Source organism: Penicillium arizonense (genome assembly GCF_001773325.1).
Source record: "Penicillium arizonense strain CBS 141311 chromosome Unknown PENARI_contig016, whole genome shotgun sequence".
In the NCBI taxonomy this organism is placed as follows: domain Eukaryota; kingdom Fungi; phylum Ascomycota; class Eurotiomycetes; order Eurotiales; family Aspergillaceae; genus Penicillium; species Penicillium arizonense.
In genome coordinates, this window is record NW_019173293.1 from 96,024 (window position 1) to 108,887 (window position 12,864).

The following is a 12,864-nucleotide window of genomic DNA, read 5'->3' on the forward strand; positions in this document are numbered from 1 at the left end:
TACAATTATTTGCAGGTTTTGAGAATAAGATAACATTGATTAAATGCTTCACTGCCATGGGGTATCGAACAAGCGCCAGCCGTAATGAAAAGAACGCCAATGGGACCTGCGCCCCTGCAATTCACAGGCCAGCCATGACCTCAGGTGGTTCCGCACTCGCGGAAGGCTTCGCACTTTCCTCCCCACGGCGCGTATTCGACGCCGTCCGACGCCAGAGATCCCGCTCGCAGTTGACAATCGGTCCCATCTCCATATTCCATAAAAGCTTGGCCCGGGCCTTGTCGGCATCAGCCGGGTTTCCTGAGTCGATTTCCATGGCGGAGTCGATCAAAGCTACTGCCGCAGATGTAGTAAGAGGGTCTTTGTTGAGCTTCTTGGTGAGAGCTTTGGCGGTCTTCTCGAACATCGTTTCCATGCTATCCGTTCTGCGACCCCAGAGTTTCTTGTGATGACCCGTAGAGCCTGTCTGGTTGTCGCGGAATGCGGCGCTTGCCAACTTGCGCAATGCCTCCTCTCCATGTCGCCCATCTTCTGCGGCCCGTTCTCGAATCTTGCGTGGGTCGCCATCTCGTTCGACAAATACCGGGGTGGCAGAGTAGGTGTGCTTGCTGGGAAAGCTGGGGAAGTGTTTTGGGATGTAAGAGCGATTCGCGCGATCGTCCTCACTGCTGAGCGCCGTGAGAGAAGGTAGGCTTGGTGGGAGCACGTCTTCTGTCTCCGGAGAAGGCAATAATGGCGGTGCGGGTATAGAAGATCGAGCAGATTTGAGGGTAGGAAGGAGGTCATCTGGTGTAAGACGGAAACGGATGAGGGCGTGTTCAAAATCTTGCGGAATAGGTTGTGTTCGCCGGGATGATAGCATGGATTGGCGGGCAAATGTGGAAAGTCGTAGCATATCTGCAAAATTCGCGCGGGTCACGTCAGTTGGAGCTTCGAACAACATCCGACGTCAAGTCACGTACACTCTTCTGTCGCACTGCGGAAGCTCGAGAGAGCAGTTGGTTCGGCTAAATTAAACCCGGCATCTTTCAAAGTCATGCCAATAGCACGGTTCATCAATTGGTCGACGTGGGCCTCATCTTGCACAGCTGGCTCGGATGACGGGAGAGTAACAGGCTCCTGCAGACGATGATGGTGATGGTAATGCCTTAGTCGCTTGGGATTGTTGTGGGGGACGGACGACGAGGAGCGCTTGACAGGAGTACCTGAAGCTGCCATAGCCACAGGTTTCCGGAGCTTGATCGAACGGAGGTTGAAGTAGTTCAACCGCCGTCGTGAAGGAGCCATTGGGATGATTTGGGAGGTCACGTGTTGGTGCCTGAGGCGATAATATTTGAGCTTTGAGTGATGTTGTCGAGTTGATTGAAGTGACGAAAGGTGGGAGGGCATAAGACTGTAGATCTAATTGAATAATTTAACCTTGTAACACTCTCCAATCTTCACATCATTTTCGACTTGGTCCTTCAACTTGATCAGACCATCGTATACAAGTCGATCGACCAATCCGGTCACTCGCTTAGTCCGCTCCGAAGCTTCAACTTCACCTCACAACCGTCCGCTTCTTCTTCCCCCCTCTCCTCTCCCCACCACCAACGTTTCAGGGTTCCAACCAGTCAGTCACCTATTGAACGGCACCTCGAGCACCAACTGACGCTATTTATCAGGCACAATGCCCACCGCTATCCCCCCCATCACCGGCGTAAGTGCCCCTTCACTGCAAGGCCGGGTTGACCCGAACGGACAGCTCGGCCGGTCTAAGTGATCGCAATGGTTTGCTGACATACTGTGTCCCTCTACAGATGCTCCGCCGTGGTCTCGTCCTGGACCTGAGCACCGCTTTCGGTGAGTCATGACCCGAATCCGAATGGCATGATCGAACAACAATTGGAGATCGCGATCTTTCGAGAGCGACCGAGTGGGATCCAAACGCCCAGACGACAGTTGGATCAGGTTCAAGAAGGTCAATAGATACTAACCAGCATTCTTTTCACCAGGTTTCGGTACCACCTTCGGCTACCTCTGGTGGTACGGTAAGTAGAACGCATCCCTGGCTATGCTCAAACTACGCGCTCCCAGGCTCAATGTCTGACAATACCTTGCAGGCTTCCACCTTCCCCGCGTCCGTGAGCGCGACACCTACTACGCCCGCCTCGAGGCTGAGCGTGCCGCCCAGCGCGGTTAAATCGGTCGCGAATCGCATCCGGTCGGCTCCTTCCCGCCCATTCGGCGCCAGTCCTTTTCTTTGTCAAAGCGTTTCTAGAAAATTGCCCGTGGATGGGGGCAAACGTTCCGATGTCGCCCATCGGGCTTGGTTGAACGGGTCGTGTACGAAGGGTGGCTAGATTTGAGATCGATTGTACATATACGCCTGTGGACAACCAATTGTTTTTGCCTTTGGACTTTTTCCTCTTACTTGGTGCGAACTTTGGCCTCGGTTCATCGTATGATCAGAGCATGGCATACCGGAGTAAATCCCTCGGAACCAGCAACCGATCGACTTCCTACGCGCTTAATTTGCCATGAGCGAATTGGATCTATTGTATTCAAATGCTAATTACGCCGGATATATGTACGTGGAAACCAGCGCGCCGCCATGGGATTGCCAAACCATGTCTGCCATGTGTAAAGCCGTAGATCATAAATACCATCTCTGTGTGTCTGCAGCGCAACCATTGCCGCCCTGCCAGGCAACTCGGGTCAGTCTGCAAGCTTCAGGTCCTGATTCACCGCATCACCCTGTCAAACGATACGCCTCGGACGGACCCGCCGGCCATGGAATTGCGCACGTTCTTCTTGAAATGTTCGCGGGTGGTGCGGAGATCTTCCGCGGCTTCCTTGTTGAGGGGATCAGAGGCGTTAGGCTCGAGGAAAAGGAACTATAGATTACACACTTGTCAGCCACATGGAATGTCAGGGGAAAAGCGAAATCAACCAACCTGCATGCCCACAATAACGGCGTTGAGGTTCAAAACGGGCTTCCAGTCCTCTCGTAGAATGTTCAAGCAGACGTTACCCTCCAAATCGATATTGGGATGATAGATCTTTTGTGTGCACTTGACCTTTGGCGGGTCATGGGGGAAGTTCTGGTTGACGTTAAAGGTAAAGTTGAAGATACCGCCCTTGTACATGCCCTCATCAGGTTCGATGCTCAAGGTGAAGTTGAGGATGTCGTCGGGATTGGGAAAGTCCATTTTCATTGTGTTTCCGAGGGTGATTTCCGTAAGGTCTATAAAAAGTCGAGTCAGAAATGACATGTTCACAATAGACATAGTATACCAACTGCGACAGAAGTACGTCTGCTGCGAGGGACATTCACTGACCTTTTTGCACCCGCAACTGCGCGGCGGTGACCTTCTTCTTCTTCTTGCCGGCAGCACCCTCGGCATTCTCAGCCTGCTGCTGCTGTTGCTTCTATAAGAGCTATCAGCGACATATTCCGGAGTGTGTGCGACACGTCAAAACCACCCTACCATAGACCAGATTTTCAACATCCTGGCTGAAGTCACCACTCCACCTAGTGGAACGGACGGTTTGCGGGAGGTGTGCGAGTTTGGAGAGGAGACTGCGGTAGCGAAATGTCCTCAGAATCAACGTTCGGAGAGAGAGACAAGCAAAGAAAGCAACGCAGTCCTGACGTGATTGAAATGATGCAGAGTTGGGCCTGCGGGGGGCTCAGATCAGCAATCGGCTTTATCGCCCTCGGGTGCTCTCCGCCTTGGGAGGCCCACATCTATACACATCTACGGAGTTCCACCTACACTTCTACAGGGACAATGTGCTCAATATGAAATGGTTGATAATCATAACACCCTTAATGCAACCATTGGCTAGTCCAACAAAAAATAAATAGATCACCAGGTTGCGTTTACCATGAGAGACGCAACAGTACATACTGGCTGGCATTGCAAAATCAGAGAATTGGGCATGTTTAAGTAGAATACAGATCACGGTATGAAGAAAAGAACTGGCATATTAGGCCAGGCAGTCATGAGAAAGAAAGAAAGCACATTTTGTTGTTTACCGGCGGGCGAAGCAGCACTTGATACCAGTGCGACCCAAGAACCAACAACAACCGATGAAACGGAACAGCGCGACAACGGCATTGGACCACAGGAGAGCCTGGAAGAAACGGGCTGTACGGTCGGTGGCAGTGTTCTAGGTTCATGTTAGTTAAGATGATCATCGGAAACGTGCAAGGAAAACTCACGGTGAATCCAAACTTGTCGACGGACTCGCTGGTAATGCAAACTGCCATGAGGCCATTACTGAAAATCCAGAGGGTGACGAGGCGAGTACGGAAACTCTTGTAAGAGTCTTCCAAGCTCTTCTCGTCGTGTTCCACTGGGGCGACATAGGGCGTTAGAGCGCGCTTGACAGTAGCCTCGAACTGACTGTCAATATCTGCTTGAGGCTTGTCGATTTCCTCAATCACCGCATCTTTACTGCCTTCGTCCTTGGTAACCGTGGCTGATGGCAGCGCATCGGCCTTGTCAGAACCCTTGGTACCCCAGGAGACATCGTGCCAGTTACTGAAAGCGTAGACGTTGAGGATGTTGATGTAGGAGGACTGGACGACCATGTAGGCGGGGAATGAGGTGAACATGTGCCACGGGTCGGCGTACATGAACGAGGCAACGAAGTACAGACCGAAGGTGGCAGCCAAGGCAATGATAATGATACCAGCGCCAGTTGATCCGAAGAAAGAGCTGAGGAAGGCGCCAACGCCGTGAGTTGTGTCGAAGTCCATGGGCGCACCACCGCTGAAGGCGCGGACAACAAGATAAATCGAGTCGACCACAATGTAAAGCTGAATCAGACCAAATACGATAAACGAGGCGAGGTACGAGAACTTGGATCCCTTGGGCCGGTTACCGAGCGCAAGAATGAACTGAAGCAGGAGGAAAGCCAGATATCCATACTTGATAATGGTGTTGATGATAGGAGTCGCGGACTTGCCGAAGGGGAACGCAGTGTAGTCGTTGTTCTTGCTTGGAGTACCGACTAAGTCGATAATGACAGTGGTGGTCAACCAGTATGAAGCCAGGGAGAACCAGGTGAGGAAAGTGTTGAAGATGTTGTACAACAACTGAATGTGGAGGAAGAACATGCGAATGATGTTGTGGCCACTCTTGTACATACGGCCGAAGTGCATCAGCGAGTAAATACCAGCAGCGAAGGAACCGTTCAGCCAACGACGACGCTGGGAAATGAACTCGGGAGCACCTTCGGGCACATCGGTTTCACCCTTGGAGGCCTTGACGTACGTCAAATGCCACTTAGAGCCTGCCTTGGCAACCAACTCGAAGCATAGAATTCGATCCTCGGCCAAGAACATGTTCTTCTTGAAAATGTTCATACCTTCAATACCCTTCTTACCAAGCTGTTTGGACAGGGTGTGATCACCGTGGAAATATTGTTCGAGCGGACGGCCCATGATCGCACGGAATCGATACGCCGAAAACGCACCGGGCAAGACACTAACATAACCGAACGAACTCTCCAGCGGTTTGTCCAAGATATTACTGATCTTGTACTCGAAGTTCTGGGCGGCCACGAGAGGGTTGATCAGATTACGCCAACCCTTACCCAACATGGCGTGGATTTCACCACAAGCACCACCAAGATCCTTGTCGTTATAGAAGGCCTCCCAGAGATAGAGCAGAGACTTAGGACCTGGTTTCGTACCAGCATCCAGAAGAATACAGACCTCGGGGTTCAAAATACGGCCGAAGGCATTGAACAACCAGCGATGCGAGTTGATCTTCTTGCTGTTCTTCTGCTTTAAACAGAACATCATCTGCACAGGGGGAAGTGTGCTAGGACCGTCATCAGTGGGGCGAATAAGCTGCTGGCTAGGTGTGACGGAGAGCTGGGTGGTGTATTCGAACTGAATCATGCGTTAGTCTTCCGTTCGAGGCCGTTTCGCCTGTGGTCCACTCACGATATGAGCCAAGGTCTCCTTTCCGTCAACATCACGCTTCATGACACCGTCCTGGTACACACCCACGGTGGCAAGAACATCCAAAACGTCCTTGTCGCAAGGGTCGATACCGTCAAACACGAGCGCAACCACAATCTTCTGCCACGCGGGACCACCCTTGTTCCAGAACTCGGATTTCTTGAGGTTCACAATGTCGCGAATGTTCTGCATCACACCGTGAAGGGTACGCGCTGTGAGGTTCTTGTCTTCGTTGTAGTAGGTAATGGCGATAAGCAACTCGGTGTGACGGTTGTACATGGCGGGACGCAGGTTGTAACCATTGTGGAGGGTAAACTCATTCGGGTCACAAGTAGCCGCGGTGTCTGAAAGAGCGAACGCTTGTTAGTTTCCGATATGGAAGTCGCTCACTCATCACGTACATCGCATGTGGGTGAACTCCTCAGTTCCGCCCTCTACATCGTTCCGGTACTTGGCCTGAATGGCGTTCTGAATTGCACTAGGCACGGGGTAGTCGACACTCAAGACGGAGCCCTGGACCAGCTTGACCTTCCTGGTGGCATATCGACGCAGACCGCCGCCGCCAGGTTGGGTACCTCCAGGAGCTTGTCGCTGGCGCCATGCCTCTGTGGATGATGTCTCGCTGCGAGCATAGGGCGACGCGACGCGGCCAGGGACACCAAAGGCCGCAGCGGGGCTTTCCTCGTGGCCAGAATAAACAGAGCCAGCACTGTAGGGGTCGTTGTAGGAAGGTGCAGAGTCCGCGGCGTAGGTCTCGGTCAAACTGTATCCAGAGGCCCGACGCTGGGGAGAGGGCCCACGGGAGCTAGGGTCATCAAAGGGAGTCGCAAAGGGGCCCTGCTGTTGCGAGAGCAGGCCACGCGCCGCATCTTCATCCTCGCGATACTACACACAGTCAGTTGAAATGTCTTGCGACGTCCACGATCCGCTTACTTGCGATGCAGGGACATCCTGCAGACGATGATTATCATCGTAGCTCGGCGAGTGCGAGCCAGAGCCTTGGTAGGCCATGGTATATTAGGCTAGAAGGGACGCGAAGGGGGTATCAGAGGTCGAAAGGGTTGAAAGAGTCGGAAACAGTAGCAGAAAGGGTGTAATGAAGCCACCAGGGCCAAAAAAGAATACGTGCAACAAGGAGGGGAAAGAAAAAGCGAAGGGGGAAAAAGGAGAATAGAGTGAGACTAAGCAAAAATAGACATCTCTAGCCCCGTCCTGGTTAGCCTCTCTCTTTCCTCTCATTTTATTCTTTTCTTTCATTTTCTCGTTTTAGTAGTTAGTCTGATTCGTCTCTTATTTTCCCGGGCATACTCCATCCCTTGAGATCACAGGTATGGAGTCTCCCCGTTCAGGGACCAAAGACCCTGACTGGTCCCTGAACCAGATTCCATACCAAAAACATGGTTTGCTGATTTGGTGGTTTGGACTTCCACCATTTTGCCTCTTCAGTTACTGCTAAATCTTCATCTTTTTTTAGCCTCCTCCAGATCATCCACAACTTTACTCTTTCTGGGGTTGGATGAACAACACTAGAACATCCGAACCCAATAAACAGGCTCCACTGGTGAAACATTCGGTGAAAAGGGACACTTCATTCTCACATTCTTCAAACCATAACAAACTGCCCAGCTGTCCAGGGGAAGGTATGTGATCCACTACGACGGTATCGGTATACCTACACTAGTCAAATTTGCCCCCCCTAAATTTTGTTAAAAGTGGACAGGTCCCCTGCAATAATCTCAGACATTTAGCGCCATGATCTCCCCTAAATTTATTTCGGGATCTGCCAAGAGCCCCATCGGATTTGCTAACTGCACTGCGCCTCTCACTTACAGCCTGGATCAAAGTTAGAATTTTCGCCTGACCTGTCCAGCTGTACATATGTGTATACTGTACTGTATCTACTCCATGTTTGCTGATCAACGGTTATATCCGATGTAGCCTGTTACAGATTAATGACCAAAAACCCTTTTCAGGCGGTCAAAGCTTGTCTTGGCCACTCGGATTGGTCTTATAGGTCCTTTGTAGTCATGTTTCTTCTTCCATACAATATCACATCCATCCCGGAGGAATAAAATCACTAGGAACCATTTGGTTACTTGATCCTCCACTTTGCCTTTTGGAACCCCAGCGATGATATATCTTCATGTGTACTCCGTACAACAATTGTATAGTTTGTAGACCAATATATATACTTTCTCACCGCCTGGCTCTATCAGCATCACACTTCTCCGATCCTAGTCACACAGATGTCTAACCACAGTATTCATACCCAAAGACCAACCAAGAGGAAAAGAGTCAGTGTTGCACGTCAGACTTGTCGATCACATAAAATCCGCTGTGATGGAGGTCAGCCTCAGTGTGGCACTTGCCAACGCCGTCGAGAGACCTGCCATTATGAGAATGCTCCAGGTAAACCAAGGTAGGCCCAGTGAGCGTGATAGAAAGTCGTGCGCTGATATCGTTCGAAGCACCACGGACATTACAGGAAGCCTTAGATACCCTGTCCAGCCGGTAAAAGACATTTCCAGCGTGACTGCAATGGGCCTGGTCTCCCGTCCATTCAATGAGCAGTCGAAAGGTGGATTTTTGGAGACTCGTCCACGGTCGCTTTTATCAAGCAGTTGCAGAATACAGTATCAAAAAAACACTGGCCCCGTAGCAGGAGTCTTCTCGGCGCCAATTTGACCGGGAAAGCGCGAGGAATTGTAATACGTTTGAATTCACCTTGTCGACTGTTATTTTTCCAAGATCCATGTTCTGTACCCATTTGTGCACAAAGAGGCGTTTCTCGCAGCCTATGACTCAGTGCGGAGAAACAAGGACAGCCCTTCAACGCGATCAACAAATGGCCCGGGTCTGGGAGACGCCAGAGGGAATCGCACGACCTTCTATTATGGGTTGAATGTGATCTTCGCTTCTGGCTGTCAGTTTTTCGATATTGTTCAGCATGAACGAGAGGCCATATCCGAGGCCTTCCACACCTGCAAAACAGCTCTAGATGTAGACTACCTCGAAGACGGTGATCTTGCCTTGGCACAGACTCTCCTATTGATAGCCCACTACCTCTAAGGCTCCCGAGACCCCAATCGCTGCTGGCACGTCATTGGCAGAGTGTAGGCTGCATTCCGACCTTGGAAATGAGCACCGATCATTTGCCGAGATTCGGATTCGAAGGAGGGTATGGCATGGTTGTGTGATGCTGGATCTGTATGAGGGTGAAACTCTTATTGCCTGAATTAGCTGACAAATATGTAGGGCAATCAGCATCATCCTTGGTCGCCCGGTCATGATATCTTATAAGCCATCCACGCCTCTTCCAGAACCGATCGATGACAGTTATCTAGTAGTGGGCTCCACGACTTGTGAACAGCCACAGGGAACATTCTCCCGTGTCGAGTGGTTCATTGCAACTCTGAAGATGTATGAACTTCTCCGAAGGACGGTAAATATGCTCTACGATAATGTCCGGAAACAATGCGAAGAGAATTCTGCCAATTTAAGGCTACCGGGGACGCTGCTCCAGGTTCAGTATATCACACAATTGGACGCAGAGCTTTAGGGCTTTCGACTTAGGGTTCTTGAGGCCGCTTCGTTGGGATGTCCCAGTTTCTGAAGCACAGCCCCAATTTCTTAGAGAGCAGTATCTACTAAAGGCGAGGCAAGTTATAATCAACACCTTGTCCGTCAGGGTCACTAACCATGTCTCCAGATTTTTGTACCTGGAGCTTCCTATTTACAGGCCAGTTCTTTCGAAATCATTACACAGGATTTTATCCAACCGCAAGAATTCAATGGAAAGCCTGGGTTGGCACCGAATACGACAGGACAAATGCCCTTTTCGGGAGATATATTCCGTGACTTCGACTTCAATGCTCAACCGTGCTTTGATCCATTCTGGTCTAATTTAGAGAGTTTTAAACTTCGCACCCGGTTCCAAACTCTCAAAGTTGGGCATCAGAGATTGAAATTAGCTGGATTGATCTTCATATTCAAGTCTAACTGGAATTGCTCTGAGATGCACTATTTACAAAGGATTTGTGTAAAATCCCATCAGGTCGTAGAACAGCTACAGCACCACTTTTTGTTGAAATGGTGTACGCGGTATGCGCCGTCCAATCCTGATCGAAGTACACGTTACCAATCTTGGGAAGATCGAACATCTGGCCTCCCCTCGGCGGCACTTTGAGCTACCAAGGTGAGGAAGCGGGGCATGCCGCCAGGAAGGGTATCCGAAATTCCCTTCGGCTTCTCAACTGCAGCTGCCAATGCCCCGCGAGTCAAGGCAGGCTGTCCCGCGAAAATAATAATTGACCATTGACCATAGTTCCTAGTCCGGTGGAAGAGGCGGGTTGGGATGCGAGAACCACGGCTGTATACCAACGCATCCGGCGCTCTCCAGCCTGCCGAGATCATTCCGGCTGAAGGGGCTTTGTTGATGTTTTTTTTCCTGGTAGTTGATGCGTAATCCAATATTGAACTGGATCGTCTCATCAAAATACGCAATATGTCTCAGTTGGCCTGACAGTCTCGAGATATATAGTTAGAGTTTTCAATGAATAATCCACACAGTACTCCCTGTGACAACATTAATCCTGAAAGTTACATATAAGTAAAGTAGAATAAGACCAATTATTATAATCCTTAAACTAAGTATGTCTATACTGAAGGCATTCAAATCCGAACTATCGCCAAGGCTGTTATCTAAGATCTGGGGCCCACTTAGATCCACCCACAGTCCTTGATTGGACAGGTTCTTTTGTTGAGTCCACGGGTAAACTGTAGTATTTATAGTCATACAAAGAAATAACTTCAATGCTTATAAGGGACTATCTAGGATGTAGAGAATCTGGTAGGATTCTACAAAGACTATGTGCACCCCTTATGTATAGGGTATGAACCTTGCATGGGAAAGCATATGCACCCCTTCTAATCTCACGAGGAATCAAACTTTTTAACTACAAATTATAGGGTTTTGATTAGGGCTAGCTGGTAGTAATCTTAGGGAAATGACATACTGAGGGCTGAGTACATGCACGTAGATGTTACAGGTTGATGAAGCCTGTGGATGTCAGCCACTTATAAAAGTGCCCAGTCGAGACTACGCCATGTAATCTTGGAACATCGATAATCCGAGAGTCTGGACTCACAGCCCCCCCCAACCCTCGTCTCTCCCTTTTTCTAAGTAAGGTGAACATGGGATGAAACAATCGTGCTTCTCTATATTAAATCGTAGTTAAATATCTATTCTAAATGTTATTCTATGTTCGATCTTCTATCTTCTGTCTTCTACTCCGTATATTTAGAATTGTTGTACCTGACTACCCCGTACCCGTGGAACCTCCGGCCCACTCCCGTGACTTGGGCCCCCATTCTCTCTCCCGTCTCTCTCCTCTTTGTTCTTCTCATCTCACCTTCGACCTTTTACCGTATACGCGACTCCAGTTGTTTGATCTGGGTTCGTTCCAGACGATGATTATCGCCTAACGCTTACCTCCCTTTATACACTCGTTTCCCGCCTCGACTTGGCTTTATGATCTTGTTTACGCTCACGACTTGACGCCGATTGAGCCACACTCCTTTACTTTACTTACTCTGCACATTCCTTACGCCGTTGACCGGCCTTGTTGATACCTCTCTTGTGTTATTTTCGCCCATCATGCTCGAACCTATCGATTCCGCCTTCTCCCCGTCTCGCTCTCTCTTCAAGCGCTGCGTACCGTGTGGAAACTCCTCCCCCACCTGCCCATCATGCCCTGATGGCTCAATTTGTACCATGACCACCCAGACCTGTGACCAATGCGCCACCACAAAGTGTATTTCAACAGGGACCGGTGGTTCCCAGCCATCCTCTGGTGGCAGCGATACCGGTGCCATTGCGGGTGGTGTCATTGGTGGTGTGGCTGCGATTGCCCTCATTGTCTTCTTGGTGTGGTGGTTCGTTATTCGGAAGAAGCGCCAGGAGCGCCAGGAGGCAGAGAAGAACAACGAATTCTCGGCTGCTCGCAGTGAACGACAGTCCATCGCCTCCACGGTCCTAACCCGTGCCTCCAACGTGATCCAAATCGCCTATATCCCCGGTGTCACCAACCGTTCTCCGCCAGAAACCCCGGCCTCTCTCGTTCCTCCTGTTCCCCCTCTCCCCGGTGCCACGCCTGACCAACACTTCTTTATGCCAGGCGATCTCCGTGATTCGTCCTGGACGACCACCACCGGTCACCAGAGCATCTCTCCCACATTGCGTAGCAGTGTGGCAACGACAATCTACCGCAATGATGCCATTGTTAGTGCCATTCCTGCGCAGCAGATTCAACGCTCTCGGGCCGCCGTGGTCAGCATTCACAATGGAGGAGCTGGGGGCAACACACCCGGCGAAGATTCCCCAGTCGCCGTCACGGTGACCCCTGCAGACGCACCTGCCGTACCTGCCATCACCCCAGCGCAACTCGCCCGCGCGGAGGCCGTCAAGGGCAACAGCTCATGCGTGGCTCGCAGTGTGACAGCCAAACCCGTAATGGTGCGTGGTCCTTCACTGAAGAAAAAGGAAAACAAGAACCCGCCTGCCACCGACCGTATCGAAGAAGTGTCCGAGCCAAACACTAGCAAGAACACGAGTCGGGCACCATCTGCCACGAATAGCCAGCAGTTCAACCACAACATTTCCACGTTTGATGCCTCCTCAGATGAAGAGGATGATACGCCAAGATCAGCCAACTTGGACACAGACTCTGCACATCGCCAGTCAGCACGTCGAATTTCTGGCTTAAGTGACGGGCGAAGCTCCACCGGGACACCACCTGCCCGGGTGGAGAGTCCATTCTCCGATGCGAATGAGGTCAAATAAGGTTCCTTTAGATCAGCTGGGCGTCTTGGTTTTGCTTTGTCTTTTATATTCTGATTCTTTGTAT

At 50.6% G+C, this 12,864-nt stretch overlaps 5 protein-coding genes across 5 annotated transcripts; 2 read left to right on the top strand and 3 right to left on the bottom strand.

The window, feature by feature from the left end:
- Positions 1–121: 121 nt before the first annotated feature.
- On the bottom strand, positions 122–1,287 carry PENARI_c016G11050 (TBP-associated factor 8 family protein; the record flags this gene model as incomplete). Its single annotated transcript, XM_022634179.1, has 2 exons — positions 122–897; positions 963–1,287. 2 exons carry the CDS (start codon positions 1,285–1,287, stop codon positions 122–124), a joined length of 1,101 nt encoding a protein of 366 aa, XP_022485995.1.
- A 382-nt stretch (positions 1,288–1,669) lies between these two features.
- On the top strand, positions 1,670–2,182 carry PENARI_c016G09014 (cytochrome c oxidase subunit VIIa; the record flags this gene model as incomplete). Its single annotated transcript, XM_022634133.1, has 4 exons — positions 1,670–1,699; positions 1,800–1,842; positions 1,995–2,030; positions 2,103–2,182. The coding sequence occupies 4 exons, from the start codon at positions 1,670–1,672 to the stop codon at positions 2,180–2,182; spliced, it is 189 nt and encodes a 62-aa protein (XP_022486063.1).
- Positions 2,183–2,697: 515 nt separating this feature from the next.
- On the bottom strand, positions 2,698–3,491 carry PENARI_c016G03854 (NEDD8-conjugating protein UBC12; the record flags this gene model as incomplete). The annotated part of the gene is made up of 5 exons (XM_022634014.1): positions 2,698–2,736; positions 2,787–2,876; positions 2,937–3,226; positions 3,321–3,411; positions 3,471–3,491. 5 exons carry the CDS (start codon positions 3,489–3,491, stop codon positions 2,698–2,700), a joined length of 531 nt encoding a protein of 176 aa, XP_022486091.1.
- Positions 3,492–4,017: 526 nt separating this feature from the next.
- Positions 4,018–6,970, bottom strand: chsG (chitin synthase class III; the record flags this gene model as incomplete). Its single annotated transcript, XM_022633954.1, has 5 exons — positions 4,018–4,155; positions 4,208–5,887; positions 5,942–6,303; positions 6,361–6,844; positions 6,893–6,970. 5 exons carry the CDS (start codon positions 6,968–6,970, stop codon positions 4,018–4,020), a joined length of 2,742 nt encoding a protein of 913 aa, XP_022485965.1.
- A 4,645-nt stretch (positions 6,971–11,615) lies between these two features.
- Positions 11,616–12,800, top strand: PENARI_c016G12312 (uncharacterized protein; the record flags this gene model as incomplete). Its single annotated transcript, XM_022634209.1, has 1 exon — positions 11,616–12,800. The coding sequence occupies one exon, from the start codon at positions 11,616–11,618 to the stop codon at positions 12,798–12,800; it is 1,185 nt and encodes a 394-aa protein (XP_022486085.1).
- Positions 12,801–12,864: the final 64 nt, after the last annotated feature.